This window comes from Girardinichthys multiradiatus, chromosome 5 (genome assembly GCF_021462225.1).
Source record: "Girardinichthys multiradiatus isolate DD_20200921_A chromosome 5, DD_fGirMul_XY1, whole genome shotgun sequence".
Lineage (NCBI taxonomy): Eukaryota > Metazoa > Chordata > Actinopteri > Cyprinodontiformes > Goodeidae > Girardinichthys > Girardinichthys multiradiatus.
In genome coordinates this window covers 28,325,348-28,344,900 of record NC_061798.1, presented here as the reverse complement: position 1 = coordinate 28,344,900, position 19,553 = coordinate 28,325,348, and the positions used below count along the sequence as shown (strand labels likewise).

General features: G+C 39.3%; 1 protein-coding gene across 1 annotated transcript in view; it reads right to left on the bottom strand.

Annotated features, from left to right (window-relative positions):
* Positions 1–14,285, bottom strand: part of pld5 (phospholipase D family, member 5) — a 30,065-nt gene extending 15,780 nt beyond the window's left edge. Inside the window, exon 1 of the mRNA XM_047364588.1 lies at positions 12,063–14,285. Within this exon, the coding sequence (XP_047220544.1) occupies positions 12,063–12,221 (159 nt within the window). The 5' untranslated portion in view covers positions 12,222–14,285. The remainder of the gene's footprint in view (positions 1–12,062) is intronic.
* Positions 14,286–19,553: the final 5,268 nt, after the last annotated feature.

Below are 19,553 nucleotides of genomic sequence, written 5' to 3'. Positions count from 1 at the left end.
AATGGGCTACAGGTGCCGCATTCCCCAGGTCAAGCCACTTTTGAACCAGAAACAGCGGCAGAAGCACCTGACCTGGGCTACAGAGAAGCAGCACTGGACTGTTGCTCAGTGGTCCAAAGTACTTTTTTCGGATGAAAGCAAATTCTGCATGTCATTCGGAAATCAAGGTGCCAGAGTCTGGAGAAAGACTGGGGAGAAGGAAATGCCAAAATGCCAGAAGTCCAGTGTCAAGTACCCACAGTCAGTGATGGTCTGGGGTGCCGTGTCAGCTGCTGGTGTTGGTCCACTGTGTTTTATCAAGGGCAGGGTCAATGCAGCTAGCTATCAGGAGATTTTGGAGCACTTTGTGCTTCCATCTGCTGAAAAGCTTTATGGAGATGAAGATTTCATTTTTCAGCACGACCTGGCACCTGCTCACAGTGCCAAAACCACTGGTAAATGGTTTACTGACCATGGTATCACTGTGCTCAATTGGCCTGCCAACTCTCCTGACCTGAACCCCATAGAGAATCTGTGGGATATTGTGAAGAGAACGTTGAGAGACTCAAGACCCAACACTCTGGATGAGCTAAAGGCCGCTATCGAAGCATCCTGGGCCTCCATAAGACCTCAGCAGTGCCACAGGCTGATTGCCTCCATGCCACGCCGCATTGAAGCAGTCATTTCTGCCAAAGGATTCCCGACCAAGTATTGAGTGCATAACTGTACATGATTATTTGAAGGTTGACGTTTTTTGTATTAAAAACACTTTTCTTTTATTGGTCGGATGAAATATGCAAATTTTGTGAGATAGGAATTTTGGGTTTTCATGAGCTGTATGCCACAATCATCCGTATTAAGACAATAAAAGACCTGAAATATTTCAGTTAGTGTGCAATGAATCTAAAATATATGAATGTTAAATTTTCATCATGACATTATGGAAAATAATGAACTTTATCACAATATGCTAATATTTTGAGAAGGACCTGTACATGACAGGTGCAGGTCCCCTTCCAAGTGCTGTTTAATCTCCTGCATCTGAAGGAAAATACTGCCTCATTGTTGTCCTCTGTATAGTAGAAGTGCAATGTCATTTCATTATACCTTGAAACAAGCATTATGTGAAACATTTGTGCTGACAGATAAGTTGGTAGCTGTGATAAATCTTTCACAAGTTTATTCATGGAATGACAAACACAATACCTCTTATTAATTACAATTACAGTAAATATTGTTACATTCTGTTCTGATTTTTCAAAATCACAATAGTTAAAAAATTCTATCTTGTGACATGCAAGACACACTAGAAGGCAGCAGTCTGCACAACTTTGTGTAAAAATATTTGAAGCAGTATTTTTTCACAGCTCTGCTGGAGGCTATGTTTTTAATTTAAGATGTATTTGGGAACATGGCTCAGGCTTTGGTTTACTTACATAACTGATTTTGGATAAAATGCAAAAACTAATTGGTAGTAATCAGATATTAATACGCTAGCATGATTTCATTAAGATGGAAAATAACTGTAGCAGGGGTCTTTAATGCAAAGCAGATCTGTAACTGCTTTACTCAAAGTGTTTTTATTTCAACTCATGCAGCGGACTGCCACAAAACATAATCTATGGATACCTGCTTACACGTCTCACATTTAATTATATTTCATCTGTTCTTGTGTTTGTGTGAAGGTTCGATGTGGTTCGAAATAGTTCAGTATGTGAATAATGATAAAAAGCACAAAAGTTACATATACAGGGTACAAAACAATGAAAAGTAATGTATGAATGTTTATGTGAAAGTAAACTTTTTTCAGTTTCTTTTTGGGTGTGCTCATGAAATCCTACAAAAAAATATCTCCACTACACAATATCTCCAAGTTGCAACTACACTGCTTAGGTCGTGTACAGAACTACTTTGCCGTTGATCATGCAGGTTACTTTCAGTCCAATAAAACATTCACTTTTAAAAACTCTCTGTTCACTTTCCACTTTCTGTTGCATCCCATGGGTCACACTAAAAGAGAGCAGAGCATAGAGAGTTTTATTAATTGAGTTTTAATTATAAAGACCTACGGAGCACTCTGTAAGGTTTGAGATAAAGACAGAGTCATGGCAGGAGAAACTGCTGTGTTGAGGACAGGTGCCTGCTGCACGTCACGCTATATGCGAGAGAGAGAGAGAGTGTGGGAGAAAAAAAACAACGGGGTCAGACAGAGGTGACGAAAGCGTCTGAGTCACTCCCAGGAGAGGTGAAGGTTCCTAACGCTGGGGCCAAACAAACACAAATTTAAAGCTCAGTGAGAAACACAAACGGAACAAATCACCTTCTCTGACCAACAAACATACTTTTAGTCTAAAATGTTTAGAGCAAGTGCATGAAACAGATCTTGATTCTGCTGTCACAGATGGTCGTGCTAGGACATTGTTTAGAAACTGCAATCACACAACTTCATATGCTTCTTTATACACATTATTCTCAGTGAGGAATCTCATTATCAACAGAAAAGGTCAATTAATATTGCTCATTCTCAAGGCCTGCACTGTGAGCCGCATCCTTTGCACAAAAGTGTACAAATCTAAATACCATGAGCTTTAGCTGGTAACAAGAAAAGGTGCGTTGGTTTGTGACAAAACATGATAAAAGAAGAAGCCAAGGTTTGTTTTCAGGGAAATGGTATCGGGAGATGTAACTTCCTTTTCAGTAAATCTGAACTGAATTTTTGTGATGTCTTTCCCTTTTCTGTGCAGTTTAATTGGATTGTTAGATCAGCATAATGTCAGGTTCTGCAGATCCTGTAGAAATATAGAAAATAATCTTCACATAATTAAAAGTAGGGGGACCAAATCCAAATCTGTTATTCATATTTCTTCATTGTAGAAAGAAAATGTGCAAAATATCAGTCTTCTCTCGCATTCGACAAGTTGGGGAGCTGAAGGTGAGATTAAGAGGTCAGATAGAAAGTGAGAGTGTCTGCACAGCGCTAGAGGGCTGAGTCTTTAATTGACTGGCTGTTCTCTACCAAATAGGTTCATGTATCCCTGTTTCCTAGGTTAGCCTTTGGTCACCTGAGTCTGACCCAGCTACAGCCTCTTGCGACAGTTTTTATTTCTCTTTTTCCACATTTTGTCTTGCTATAATATTCACACTTAATAAATAGAGATCTGAAAAGGGTGATGTGTATTTGTATTTAGCTCTACTGAGTCACTTTTTTGTAGAAACATAATTCCCTGTAATTACAGCTGTAGGTCTTTTGGGTTATGTATTTTGCAGGTTTGCACATCCATAGAATTAACTTTTGCCAGTTTTTCAATAATTTGGTCAAGCTGAATCATACTGATGTAGAGTGCCGTGTATTGGTACAGATTATAAGTTACAGTTAGGTCTGGACTTTGAGTAGGCCTTTCTAACTCAAGAATATACTTTAATTTAAACCATTGCATTGTAGCGCTGGGATGTTGTCCTGCTGGAACGTGAACCTCCTCCACAAAATCAAATCTTTTACAGTATTACCCGTTATTTACCTCCACCTGTATTCACATCAACTATGACCAGCTTCAATGGCCCTGCTAAAGAAAGGCGTTTCCATGGCATTATGCTGCCACCATCATGTTTCACAATTGGAATAGTGTGTTCAGGCTGATGTGCACTGTCAGTTTCCTGCTCACATAGCATTTTGCATGCAGACGAAAAAGTTCAGTTTTGTTATTATCTGACCAAAACCACGTTCTCTAACATGATTGTTGTGTCCCTTCGTGTCTGGACATTGAACTTTTTATGAATTGGTTTCTTCTTGCCCCTCTTCCACAAAGACCAGGCTTATGAAGTGCAGAGCAAACAGTTGTCCTGTAAACACACATTCTCCCACCTGAGTATGGATGTTTACAACTCCTCCAGAGTTGCAATGGATCTCTTGTCTGCTTGTCTGATTAATACTTTCCTTGCCTCGCCTGTTGAGCCATGCTTTATATGAAATGTTTAAAACCTGGGATATTGTTTTATAACCTTACCCCACTTTAAACGTCTCCACAACTAAATACCTGACTTGTCTGCTGCGTTCCTTGGTTTGCATTATGCTTCACAGGAAAGCTGTATTTATAATATATCCATCATGTATTCTTCTCATTCCATTTCACAATTATGCACTAGTTTTAGTTGTTTTTTTACATAAACTCCCAATAAAATACATTTATTTCTTTTGTTTTAGGGTTGTGAATACTGTTGCAAGGCACTGTATCCAAATGAACCACAGTTGGTGTAGCAAGGAGCCCTTAAACTAAAAATGTTGCCGCTACTACTGTATTGAGAGACTGTGGGTTAAATCGAAAAAATATTTAATGAGGACCCACAACCCGGGGGGACCAGGCTCATTGGGCTTTCTTGGATTCCGGTAATATCAATCAGATGGTAGCTAATAGCTGCCCAGAGAATTTGGAGAGATGTAGAAGAAGAAATAGCAACCTGTTTTTCTGTTTTTGTTTCAGCGAGCAGTAAAACTGGTCATTCTTGGTGAGTAAAAAAAGAGAAGCTATTTAAATTGTCTCTGTTGGGCTGTATTATATTGTCTTTATTTTCTTAGTAGTAATGTTTTGCTGTCTTTTTAGTTTGCCGGGATTTTTTTAGCCCAGTCTCATGTCCGTACTAATTGTGTGCTTGTGATTTACGTATATTGGTTTTTTTTTTTATATCATGGCCAGGGGACTACAGATGAAAAATACAATTTTGGCAAAGTTTAGCTTTTTTAACCCATGGATTGTCATGTGTTTTATTAAATTGCACTGCCCCGTTTCACATAAATAGATCAAATCAAATCAAATACAGAAAGAAAAGCATAATAAAATTATTGAGCTGGTTAACTGATATTGCAAGGCTCTTTCTTCTTATTCCTACCTTGCTTAATGCTGAAATGTGATCCTGACAAATGTCAGTAATGTTTTAAATTGACACATTCAAATAATTTAATCAGTGGTGCTAATATATTCTGCGAACTTGGACCTTAAAAAAAACTGCTGTTTTCAAATGAGGAACTTAAACTAAGCACAGTGCATTGTGATAACATCAAAATAAATTCAGTTTGGATGCCTTTGGAAGTCCTTAATAATTCCTAGCGAGAACAGGATCTCTTTATCAGGTATGTAGTCAGGCACATCTGTTGACTCCTATCTTCATTCTGCTAATTCTAACTTTCACTAGTTGACCTTTGGACATAAATGAATGTGAAAAAAACCCATTGTATTTTATTTATGAGTGGAAGTTTTGTCAGTTGATGCTTTAATTTAATTAAAAATAGTTGTTTTTTCATCAGTGTCCCACATCGATCTTAAAGTTCTTTGAGTACACTTGAATAAATGCGGCTGTAAAGGGCTATTTAAGCCCAAAATTATTCATATACCCGGGCAGATTCATTTTTAAATTGATCTTTTAAATTTGGAATGGCGTAGCCAGAGTCCTGACTTGAATTCGATAGAGAATCTGTAGAGAAGAAGATTTTTTTTATATTTTATTGATTCTCATAGAAGGATATGTTTTCGAGTTGCTGTTTTTTAATAAAATGTAAATGAAAACCTAGGACTTTTTTTTTAGCTGACAGAAACAAATTTCTTGAGTAAATTGAAAATAACTTAGAATCCAAATCTCCCTGTTGTATGATTAATTTCATGCTTACTGTAAATAATATTCACAACTGAATGAGGATATTGTTGTTTTCATAAGGCAAATTTTTTATTTAAATTACTAACGAAAGCAACAAATAAATGTTCCTACTCAGAAAAAATATCAGATTTTATAATAATATTTACTTTTATACTAATATACAGGCCCTTCTCAAAATATTAGCATATTGTGATAAAGTTCATTATTTTCCATAATGTCATGATGAAAATTTAACATTCATATATTTTAGATTCATTGCACACTAACTGAAATATTTCAGGTCTTTTATTGTCTTAATACGGATGATTTTGGCATACAGCTCATGAAAACCCAAAATTCCTATCTCACAAAATTAGCATATCATTAAAAGGGTCTCTAAACGAGCTATGAACCTAATCATCTGAATCAACGAGTTAATTCTAAACACCTGCAAAAGATTCCTGAGGCCTTTAAAACTCCCAGCCTGGTTCATCACTCAAAACCCCAATCATGGGTAAGACTGCCGACCTGACTGCTGTCCAGAAGGCCACTATTGACACCCTCAAGCAAGAGGGTAAGACACAGAAAGAAATTTCTGAACGAATAGGCTGTTCCCAGAGTGCTGTATCAAGGCACCTCAGTGGGAAGTCTGTGGGAAGGAAAAAGTGTGGCAGAAAACGCTGCACAACGAGAAGAGGTGACCGGACCCTGAGGAAGATTGTGGAGAAGGGCCGATTCCAGACCTTGGGGGACCTGCGGAAGCAGTGGACTGAGTCTGGAGTAGAAACATCCAGAGCCACCGTGCACAGGCGTGTGCAGGAAATGGGCTACAGGTGCCGCATTCCCCAGGTCAAGCCACTTTTGAACCAGAAAGAGCGGCAGAAGCGCCTGACCTGGGCTACAGAGAAGCAGCACTGGACTGTTGCTCAGTGGTCCAAAGTACTTTTTTCGGATGAAAGCAAATTCTGCATGTCATTCGGAAATCAAGGTGCCAGAGTCTGGAGGAAGACTGGGGAGAAGGAAATGCCAAAATGCCAGAAGTCCAGTGTCAAGTACCCACAGTCAGTGATGGTCTGGGGTGCCGTGTCAGCTGCTGGTATTGGTCCACTGTGTTTTATCAAGGGCAGGGTCAATGCAGCTAGCTATCAGGAGATTTTGGAGCACTTCATGCTTCCATCTGCTGAAAAGCTTTATGGAGATGAAGATTTCATTTTTCAGCACGACCTGGCACCTGCTCACAGTGCCAAAACCACTGGTAAATGGTTTACTGACCATGGTATCACTGTGCTCAATTGGCCTGCCAACTCTCCTGACCTGAACCCCATAGAGAATCTGTGGGATATTGTGAAGAGAACGTTGAGAGACTCAAGACCCAACACTCTGGATGAGCTAAAGGCCGCTATCGAAGCATCCTGGGCCTCCATAAGACCTCAGCAGCGCCACAGGCTGATTGCCTCCATGCCACGCCGCATTGAAGCAGTCATTTCTGCCAAAGGATTCCCGACCAAGTATTGAGTGCATAACTGTACATGATTATTTGAAGGTTGACGTTTTTTGTATTAAAAACACTTTTCTTTTATTGGTTGGATGAAATATGCAAATTTTGTGAGATAGGAATTTTGGGTTTTCATGAGCTGTATGCCACAATCATCCGTATTAAGACAATAAAAGACCTGAAATATTTCAGTTAGTGTGCAATGAATCTAAAATATATGAATGTTAAATTTTCATCATGACATTATGGAAAATAATGAACTTTATCACAATATGCTAATATTTTGAGAAGGACCTGTACAGGAGAAAAAGAAAAAAAAAAAAAAATTCCAGCAGATTTAGTTCTCAAATTAGGAAACATATTACATCCTTGTTATCTCCTCAATATGAGCACACTATGAGCGCAAAGCCATTTTTATTTGTTTGTTTCAACTTCTCCTTTACACATCGACCAAGTTCCTCTGCCAACGGTCAGTGATGGTCATGCCCGGAAATCGCCGACATAAACAGTTTGCCAACTGCAGTTGCTGCATTGTTGCAGCTGTGAATACTAATGAACATACTGCCAACCCACTCAGTTTCTCTTAGGGTCACAGATCAAGAAGCGTCCCTTGATCTGCAGCCTTTTTGAGCATTGCTTTGTGGAGGAGGTTACAGCAGCCTCTGTAGTTTCTGTTCTGCGTCCTTGTGCATCACTTCACTATCAGACAGCGTCCAGCATCACTCTGTGATTCAAGGGACTAATTCACAGCTGTAAAAAGAATAATATAACATGAGGAGCCTGTCAGTGCCCTGCTTATTGTATCTTAGTTTTTTCGACATAATGATTTAATTGATTCTGCTTTATATGCTGACATGTCATACTTCATTAGAAATGACAGTTAAGCAATTAAGTTCACAAATTTGACGTTACTTGTCTTTATTTTCAGTTAGTTTTTGTTTTGTTATAAGTTGTAATTTAACTGGACAAGATCTACCCTGAGAACAATAAAACTGTCTTCAATGCATGTGACTTGCATTAGTTTACAGAAGGTGGCAATGCTATGTAATGCTAATGTGCTCAAAGTCCAAGTATGTTTGGTATTTTCTGTGATTTTTGTCACAATTGATCTTCAGTTCTTCTTCATGTGGTGTGTTTGTGTGGTTGTGGGGGCATGGTGAGGGTCGTCAGCCCCAGGTGCATGCCGCCAGCAGGGAACCTCTTGCCGGGTTAGTTTGTCCTGTCTTGGTGTGGGGTTGGGGGGTCCATTGTGAGTATGGTGCTTGGTGGTGTTTGCTCTGGTGCACTTGTGGGTGGAGGCCGGGGTGGCATTGTGCGTGGCCCTTGCCTTGCAGTCACAGAGCGCTGTGTGGTGGAGGACAGAGTGCAGCAGGGGTGTTTGGAGCGGGGCTGCGTATGGAGCTTGCGCTGTGCTGATGTGTCTTCATCGGCTTTTCGGGGGTGGACCTTGACTGTGGGGGTGTGCCCCTGTGGGGAGGTGATTCAAGGCGTTTGGGCTTGGGAGCATGTGATATCTGTGTCCTATTAGGGGGTAGCCCTGTGGGGAAATTCATGTTAGGATTTGTTGGGGGTCGGGGGCTCATGGGGTTGAGATCGGAATTCTTTGGGGGGGGGTTAGGACTGCTTTTTCCTGGGGTGGTCTGTCTTTTGTTCATAACCCCCGCTTGAGATGGGGACAGAGGTCAGGGCTGGGGGTCAGGGTCTGGGCCAGGGTCATTCAGTTTTGGGCTGGTGCTGGGGCGGCCTGCCTGTCTCCACCCCTGGAAGGAAGGAGACCAACTCCTAGGTCTGGGGGATGGTTGCCCCTCTGGGGTATCGGTACCTGGACTTGGGAGTATAGTGTATGTGGGGAGTGTGAGTGAATGTACAAAGTCCATTGTTGTGTGTCTTTACGTTGGGTGTGTGGGTGTGAGTGTTTCTATGTGTATGCATGAGAGTGGGAAAGAGTGATTGTGCACCTGTTTTTGTGTCAGGTTGGGTCTTGGGCTGCACCCCCTCCTGGATCAGTTTAGGCCCCCCATCAAATATGAGGCCTATTTCCTCCCCACCACACTCCCTGCCGGTGGCTGATGTCTCTACCCACTGGTGTATTGGTGGTTTGAGTGTCCGGGGCTGGGTGCTTTGGTGTGTGCCAGCTCACTCCCGATGGCTGCTGGCCACTCCCGGTTATGTGCCCCGGGGTCTCGGGTCTCTAGGTTAATGGCTGGATCTGCAATCTGCTCCGGCATAGATGACTGCTGGCGGGGCCTGTGGGCTCGTTGCTGAAACTCCCTGGGGCTTCTGCACTGTGGTTGCTGGGTGGTTCCCTTGGGGCTCTCCTCTGCTCTTCTCTGGGGGGGTTGGTGTAGTCATGGCAGTGGTCCTCCTGGGGTTCCTGTCCTCTGGGGGCCTTTGGATGTCTGTGGCTCAGATTCCCTTCCGTGTGTGTCTCGGGTCCAGGTTGGGCAGGTCTGTGGCTCCTCACATTCGTTACTGCATATTTTTATGGAGAACCCTATATACACAAGCACGCTTACATTACACTTACATGCACAGGTGTTTGGATTTAGGTGTTATAAAATACGCGGATGTTCTACATTGAGCCACAGTTAACACCAAATACATCTTGCTTTCATTAGTACCGTGCACGTTTCTGTAACATTGCTGTTGTTATATATGTTTCTGCAGGTGTAAAAGTAGTCTTCTAGGGTGTTATCTTGTATTATACCATTCTTTTTCTCCTCTATTCTTTTCTCCTTATTTCCGTTTTTCCTTATTGCCCGACCTCTCTCTCTTTCTTGCTTCTTTTTTTCTTTTTCGTTTCCGTCTCCATGTCACAATTGAAATAATCCCAAAGCAGTTTCTAATAGTTTTTTTTTCATTTATATACCAAGATGAGCATTATAACATTAGCCGTAATGCTCCACTTGTGAAAGTAAATCTGATCTGTTGGGCTTATTCTTGGCACTGAGACAACAATTATGAGTGCTACTATGCCGGACAGGGCATGTTAAAAAAACAGAAGATAAAAACAAAAAAAACATGCCTCATGCTGAGAACCCACATAGATCTCAAAACAAAAATCACATGTAAATGGTTCATAAGCAGGAGTTTGTACAGGAATTACTAGATTTGATGTCCATTTACCAGCTATATTGTCTACCCTGCTAGGAGTTGCAAAACAATCATTTGCCAGAACAGCTGATAATGATCAGCAAGCAGACGGAAGGATGATGGGTCCAGTGCAACCAGTTAGCCCCACAGTGCCTCCACCTCCCATACAACCGATATCAATGGCATCATTCCACTAATACCAGTGGGAAGTAAGTCTTAACATAATTCAAGGACAGTTAGTAATTACAGCATAAAGAGTGAGGAACTTGTAGGTAGTGAACCAGTCTACATTTATGCAGCATCGGAATCAGTTTTGCATAAGGCACAGAATTACCTCCTCTGCTCTGTTCATGTACTTTGTAATAAAGCTTAATAATATAACATTGTTTGATGTGAATGTGAACAGCATGACTGCTGTGCAAATATTCCACATGCCCTGTTGAAGTGGGGTGGGGGCTGCATGGTAGTCACAGTTGCAGCAGGAGGGTCCTGGGTACGAATTCTGGCCTGGGGTCTCCCTAACGGTGTGTGTGGGTTTTTTTGGATGCATGTTTGCATACCAGCTGCCTGAACTGTTGAAACAGGACTGGGTTGGTCTATGCTGCCATTTTATTTATACTAAATGTTGCTGAACTTGAGAAATTGTAGCCTCAGTTTCATGTCCTTATCTGGCAGAAGAACCACTTGGTGGTCTTGCTGTAGCCCATCTGCTTCAAGGTTCAACATATGTGCTCAGAATAGGTATTAACTAACATGTAATTGTTTGAGCTACTGTTGCTTTTTTATGTTCTGGAATCAGTCTGCCTATTCTCCTCTGACATCAACAAGACATTTTTGCTGATACAACTCCTCTCACTGGAAATTTCATCTTTTTTGGATCATTCTCTATGAGCCTGAGAGACCTAGCTTATATTGTCAGAGTCAGGTTCTGTCCCAAACATATGAGGTTGAACCCCTTGCAGGTGGAACGTTGCCTCTGGCCAATTTTCATCATATTCTTCTCTATCTGAGCTGTTTTCCTCAGGGAAAAAGTCCATCAGACTTGATTAAAATGCATAAGAGATGGCTGCACATTAAAATCACTGTAGATCAGCAATTTATGAAATGCTCAGACCAATGCGTCTGGTTCTTACTCTCCATTTGAACATCAGCAAGTTTTTACCAGGTCTAGATACCTCAATGCAATGAGTTGCTATTATGTGATTAGTTGATTTACTATTTGTGTTAACAAGCATTTAAACAGGTGTACCTAATAAATTAGTTTGTGAGTGTCTTTTACAACATCGATTAGAGTCACAGCTTGTGCAATAATAAAAACGGCTTAATTCTGCTGGAATAGCAGTCAAAAATCCAGTCAAACTAATACCTAAATACATTAGACACAAAGTAATGTGAAATAACTTGCTATTGTTTCACCTAAATGATTGTATTATGAGAAATTTCGCAGTTATGTATTTTATATTAATATTTTATTGAACAACACAAGTATTTTTGCTGTTGCCCATGTATACAGTTCTTTGACATTGGAGCTCAGCTGCATAAAAAGAAAATTTAGCATTATGGAGACAGATGAACTGCAGGCATACACACTGAGCAGCATTCCAGTGAAGTCACATTGTGTTACATTTAATTTCTTAAGGTTACATTTACATATCTATTTAAATATATTTACATATTTACATATTATCTCCTATTATTTTATTTTCTTATTTGGATTTCTATATTCTGAACTGTGAGAATCGGTATGTGGCCGACGTACCCTGACTTGAATTTTTTAGATTTCAAGTCAGTTGGGAAAACCATCTTTTGAAGCCCCAAAAAGCAAAGCCATAGATCTCAGGATTTCTAAGACACTTGTCAGGCTGCTCACCCTTTCCAGTTTGTCTTTATGCCGTAGGAGGATGGTTGCAGAGTAGCCCTGCTGCTGGATGGCGCTGTAGCTGCTGCTTTTCACCTGGGACAGACAGGCCAACAGTGCAGGGGGGGCATCATCTTGTCCCTCCAACCGAATATCAGCTGACAGCTCCATTAAAGACTGGTGGACTGATGCCGTCTGGTGAGGATGAAGACACACTCTGATGTATACACACACGGAGATGCTGTCCCTCCTGTTCTCCCTTCTTCTCTTTTTAATCAGTTTTTGAGAAGCTGAATCAGCTGCTTCTGGTCTCTCTCCTGGTCGACGCTCAGTACACACCTCGTTTGTTTGTAGCCAGAACAGCAGAACATGTTCCCTCTCCGACACTCACAGCAGAGGATGTGTGTGTCTTTGTGGGCGTGTAGTCAATGTAATACAGCTTCCCCGGTGGGAGGAGGGAGACAGTGGACTCCTGTCTGCTCTTCAACAGGATCAAGGTGCAACAAGAGCTGTTTCCCAACTGTGGTGTAGCAGACTATGATGGAGAATAATCAGATTGATGAAAATCCGAGAAGACTTTCCAATATAATTGTCATCGTTTTTCTAGCTGCTTTGACCCACATGCAAAGATACCCTCAGGAAACAGGAAAGGTTAACAAGTTTATTGAGAAATATAATTAAATGCTGGAGAACCAGGAGCTTGCTGCTGTGTGGAGAAGGGATCAATGGTAAGTGGCAGAAAATATTCCAGGAAATATTCCAGGAGTGTGTCGGGTAAGAGAATGGTCCAGGTTATCCTGTCTTACCTGCACTTGAGGTAGAGGTGGCACCAGTTGGATAATCTTGGAGGGGAGCACGGTGGAGGTGAGCCAGGTTCGTTCACAGGAAGCCAGAGGAGCCAAGGGACCCGAATGCAGCCAACTGAGAAGATAATCCATGAGGTTCTCTTGTAGAGAGAGAGTCTGGGTTTTCTACACTAGCAGACTGGATACAGAAGCTCGGAACTGGAGGTAACCTGGGAAGGAGGACACGAGAAGGTTAGTGGTAATCACTAAGAGCTTTGTTTTGGCCAGCTAGAGTTACCACTGCAGGTTAACACTCAGGCGCCGGAGTGTTGACAGTGAAGGTTCTTAAGCTCCTCTCCTGATGAGGCTGATGGAGAACACCTGTGGACTCAGCTCCTACGTGCGTCTAATGCTATCTGGAGGTTGGTTGGGGTTAGCAGGTAAAATAGGTGAACAGGAGAAAAACTCCCAGAACTCCGACAATAATAATATATCTTCACATAATAGGGTTTATTTTTTTCACAAGATTTGCTTCTTACAAACACTTCACTACATGGAGGTACAGAGAGTACCTGATGAAGTGTAGCCTCTGCTTAAAGAAAGCTTTTGTGCACCCCCCTCTGAAGAAAGCATGTATTTGGTTAAATGTTCTTGTTGTCTTTACCAATCCCAGTCATTTAGAGAAGACAGTGTAATATTCAAAATAAAATTGATGCCATACAAGTGATTTAAAACGTCATAGCCTTAAAGGAACTGGCCACACTAAGACTGAAAATCAAACTCACATATGATATACTTCATCCTCTAATAAATGAAGTGGCACAGCCAGTTTTTAAATTTGTTTTGCTTTTTTTTATTTATTTTTAAATCAGCATTTAACTGGATAAAAACGTACCCTTACAACAAACCATGCACATAACCCAGAGACGTCAAAGTAGGTGTTGGTAAGAGTATTGCTAAGTACAGCTAATGCACCTAAAGAACGATTCTTTGGGTTTTTATCTCCGTTTGTGTTTCACATTGTTCTTCAGAGGGCTATATTTGTATTTCGTATGGCTGCAAAGAACCCTGAACCATATGATGAGATCACCACTAAGTTCCTGTATAATTCAACTATGAAAACCGCATGGAAGGGTCTTACAAAGAGAACCAGGGTCAACCTTTATGAACAGATTTTATTTACAATTCCTAACTATATATCCTGCTGGAACCTGCAAAATAGCTGTAGCATCTGGCTCGACTGACAGACTGATGATTGGTCTACGGAAGCCCCCACAAAACTGCACAAGGAGCTTTATCCCAGCTCAGTTGTTCATCCCAGCATAAAGAGTGGAGTACTGTGTAGCGAACACAGCCCCCAGTTTAGTTATAAGCAGGTCAAAAATCATGTTTCCCTGCTTCGTTTATGCACTTTGTAGAGTACTTCATGAACAGTGGATATGTTTGTCATGTACATGACGGCTGTGCTGTCATGTGACAGTGATAAATATAAATATTTATAAAAATAGAATGTAGATACAATATAAAGAGATTCATACCAGTAAAAGTCATTGGCCTTGTCACCGCTTGGTTCAGACTCTCATTAGTGGCCTTTACAGTTCACAGGATGAAAATGTTTGAAAACCCTCGTAAGAATTTGTAAAAGGTTTCTCATCACAGTGTTTACTAACGCCAGCAAATAAACCTGAAACTCTGATTGTTATGTCAGCTCTCCATGTTTACAATTATTCTCACCATTTATAGCCAGAAATGTAGGATGCTGAGGTCTCTCCTGTCCATGTCTGTTGACAGAATAATTTGGAGGTATTGTTTGGAACACTAGAAGACACCCATTTGTCTTCTCTTGTTGCATACAAGAAGCTGGACACAATTAGTCCCTTTTTATGTGATGAAACCATTTTTCTGTTTATTTTTTATTTTTTTATTATGTTCCTAATTCTCTACTTTAAATCAAAAGTTAACAATTATCTTGCTTCATTATATATGTAACAAACAAAACGAGTATTTCAATAATGTAGAACTTTACTCTGAAAATATATTTGTACCGGGGCAAATCTTTGCCCCTAGCAAACCTTTTCTGTGACTCCATCTGAGCCACCGGAACTTTCACTTTGCTGAGGAAGCATTTTTGTCCTTCCCTTCCCTCTAATACCAGCAGTGAAAAGTGTCCCATCAATAAGACTGAGTGGAATATGTAAATGTGCAAAGAAAGTGTTCCATCGTTCATCTTTTTCAGCATGAGAATACAGAGGTGCTAAATCATCAGAGACACCTTGAGTTTCGCTGAATAATACATAGGGCTCTACAAAATATCAGCACCTGATACATTTTTAGGTCCGTATTCATTGCTGTTTCATCTATGCAAGCTAATATATTTTTACTTTAAAATTTAGAAAGAGCTTCAAAAATAGATATTCCTGCAGCTATATTTTATGAAATTTTATTTTTATAAGCAGTGAAGATATCGGTAACAAATCGTAGAGGTAACCTGAACTTATAAATTGGTAAGAATTCAGAGAAACTTTTTCCACTCTGATGAACACCTGCAGAGGTGCTGATGTGCTCCAGCAGCTGTGCTGAAAGCTGTTTGCACTGGGAGAAAAGAATCCTGACACAGCCTTCAAAGACTGAGAAAGTGGAGCAGAATATATGAAGACATACAATTAGCAGTCATCTAACTTTGACAAGGTGGACTCTAAAACCCTATTTGTTAAGTAGAAACTGTGAAAGAGGAACAACAGGAAGAGGGGTGGTTAGGAGTGAAACATTAGAGACTAAAAGTGTAATCTGGCATGAGAAGAAGGATATGGAAAATTTACAGTGATTATGTTTTCTCATTAGTTTAGAACATAGGCCTGATTTAATGATTTATAATGTTGGAAACATTTAAATACTTAATAAGGTCTGAATTGCTATGCTCAAGTTATGTTTAATAATGTGTGAAATAAAATGTATTGTGTAACTTAGTGGCCTGCTAACAGGCCTCTCTGTGTGTTTGACTTAGATATAATTTGCCCGGCAACAGTGAAAATATGGAAACAGACAGTTCAACTGACATCTGATAAGTGTATGTTTTTTCTTTGCATGTACACGCCTTGCTTTTGAATAAAAACTGCTGAAGCTGGAGAGGAGACCAGAAGCATTCGTGGTGAGCAGCAAAGGGGCTGCAGCGTTTCTCCTGGCCGGCCAAAAAAACTTGACTGTGCAGTCTTTGTGTTTTTATTTTTACTATAAAATATAGGATAGCTTTTCCAAAACAAACAAGCACGCAGGAGTTCTAGGTGACAAACTCCGACAATAACCATCTGTGTACTTTGAAATGAACTCATAGAAAGAAATCTCTTTCATCTGTTATTCTTAAACCTTGACATCCAAAAGTACAAGTTATAAAATTATAATTTTCTAGCCTTTTCTTGGGTCCAAATTTGCATTGTTTTGATGGTTTTGCACATTGCACATCTATGGATAAAGGAGTTGCTGTAAATTATGGACACCTGTTGTTTCTTATGGCCTGAAGTTGATTGCATTTCTTTTCTAATCCCAGCATTTAAGAAATTCACTGGTGCAAGCTTCACCACTGCCATAAATTAACACTATTTACTGCTATTTTAATCATTCCTTGTTTAACAATAGATGCATGCAGGGACAAGGTGGTTTAGAGCTATATTTCTTGTGAAATGACTGTGAATGGGTGATGAGCAACTTATTTAAAAATATTGCTTATGTTTTACTAAATACAAATTCCTTTCCTATTTCCTATTATTATGTGATTTTATCAGAATGCATATTTAATGAAACCAGGAATCACAACATTAAACAAACACTGCAAGAGGCCTGAGATGATCACATATTGCTAGTTTTTTTGGGTTTTATCTTTGTATTTTTTATGTTTAAAGACTAGATTTAATATACAATAGACTGATTTAGTTGAGGCGGAATCTCCAATTACTGGCATCCAAGGAAAAGATTTGAAAAAACATTAAAATAAATACAATTTTATTTCAGTAGCATAAAGTCAAAGAGAAAATGTTTTAGAAAAATCAAACTGAGTTTATTTAGTATAGGGAAAGTAGTACAGATTTAATGTGATGTTTTTTTGTTGTTTTTTGCTTACACATAAGATATTTGACCTTTCCTTTCTGCACAATCTCTCTTTAGTCCCAATTTATGCTCTTCTCTCTTCTGCTCATCCTACCAGTTTTCTAATTTAGGTTTGGTGACAGAAATGACCATAGAGCACAGGTTGATATTGTGTTAAAATCATTTTTTGTTGATTTGGCCAATTCTTTTTATCATAAACCAGCTTAAAAACCTAACGATGACCCATTTTCAGCTTTCTGATAGTAATCACCAGATATTTGTATGAAAAGTCCTGGTATTTCAAATAATTTATAACGTCATACCACTCTACTATAGTTTCCAGGTCCTTTGGAAGAAAAACAGGCCCATAGCATCACAGATTCCCCACTACACTTAACACAGACGATGAGGTTTTCTTTCATCATATTCATACTTTTTTCACACCAGACCCACATGGAGTGTTTGATACCAGAATGCTCGGTCTTAGTCTGATCTGACCAAAGCCCATGGTTCCAGTTTGAATCAAAGTTAGAGTCCCAAATGTTTATGCTAAGGACACACGTTCTTAATAGAGGGTAGTTATTTATTTATTTGACTGTAGATATGGGCAAATTCAGATGAGCAGACATTTCCTAACTCATTAAAGTCAGTAGTTATCTACTTAACTTGAATTGCAATGTTCTCTTGTCTCTCCTATTTTTAAGAGAGGCTAAAAGAAATGAGTCTCTGTGTTAAGTAATATTTATACATCAGACAGACAGGAAGTCATTGAACTTTTTCACGGAACTTTAAAGATTACTAATAGTCATAGCATTGGTGAAAAGAAAAAAAAACATTTATTTCTTAATCTGGGATTTTCCTCAGATTAAAGAAAATATAGTCAAATTAAATGTTATATTTTTCTGTTTCTTTTGTCAGATCTTATGTTGCTCAAAACAAAAATAATTTTGTTTATGGGGTTTTACACAATTTTACCAAGGCATCCAATAACTGTGAAAGACATTGTGTTGTACTAAAGTAAAACGTTAGCCACAGACAGGCTAAAGGACAGCTTAAGAACAATATAATACAACTTCAGAAGCCTGCATAAATCTACAGCACTTAGGTTTAGAACCTCCTAATTTCATACTTCCTGTGCCTCATATTTCAAAAATGTATCATATTTGTAAATAAACCCCAATACAAACATGCAATTTATAAATAATTTAAAAAAAGCAATTGAAGTAAGTTGAAATGATTATTTAAAAGTATTTTGTTATCCAGTTAAATAATACCAACGGTGTTTCAAAAATAGCTCATGTTGATCATGCATTTTATTGTAAATGAGACAAACAGGACATACATTGTAAGGTCAACATTTAACCCAGCAACATTAAAAAATAAAGTCATACAAACACCAGAAAAAGAAAAAGAAACATTTTCAAATGCTCAAACTAATTTGCAGAATTTTAGAGAAAGCGTGAGCACAGTTATTCATCTCTATTAAAGCAGTTTTGGCTAAAGGTTTTTTCAGCAGTTCTTATCAGGGTACATTCAAGTGTAAACATTGGTATGAGGCAAGACATTGGAAAACCTACGATCATTACACAGTTAACTGTTTGGTTGCATTATTAACAGTAAGATGTAGCTGCGGGACTTAGAGGTAGTCCCTGTCTATGCTGGTTCTAACATAAAATTGTGTTTGCGGTCAGTTTGTGAAACCTGTCATGTCCTGATAGTTGGTTTTAAACCCTGCTTTTGGTAAAAGACATAAACATGATAAACGTGTGTAATTTAGGAACATCATGTCCTGGTCCCACGAAGATTAATAAAAATAAGTTTATCAGTACTTCCAGCGTACAAAGACACAAACTCCACCTCATTCTTTTTATTTCCTACTATCTCCAATGATTGTTTGATCCGGGGCACTTGTGACAAAATATGTTTGCAAGAGAAAAATCCACTCCATGAGCTACATTTGACGTTAACGTTTCTAATAACAACCAGGTTCTGTTCTGAATTTCGAGCACTTTAACATGGGAAATGGAGATGAAGACAGCTTCAAATGTACCTATAGATACCCTGGATAGCCAGTTAATTTCCATACAAAAAATCTGAATGGAGATTTGTGATTGCAAAATCAATAAAGCGAGACTGAAAAACAGGGAAAATATATTTATTTAAATAGATAACTCTCTGGCAGCAAAGGACACTTTTAATTTTTGTTTTTGAGTCATGTTCTGACACAACTGGATCTTTTTAAAGGGCAAATATCACATTTTGCAACCTTAAAATCTATAAAATCTTGATGTTGCTATTTAAAGTTAAAATAAAAAAACAACAAAATACTTCCAAATTGTGTCCAAAAGTTGTTAAAAATTAGAGATTTTTTTTGTTCTGTAAATATCTAACTTATAGAATCTGTTTAAATAAGTCAGTCAGTCATTTTCTACCACTTATTCCATAGTGAGTCACGGGGGGGCTGGTGCCTATCTCCAGCAGTCTATGGGCGAGAGGCGGGGTACACCCTGGACAAGTTGCCAGTCCATTGCAGGGCAACACACAAACAACCATGCACACACTCATTCATACACCTAAGGGCAATTTAGAGTGGCCAATTAACCTAACAGGCATGTCTTTGGACTGTGGGAGGAAGCTG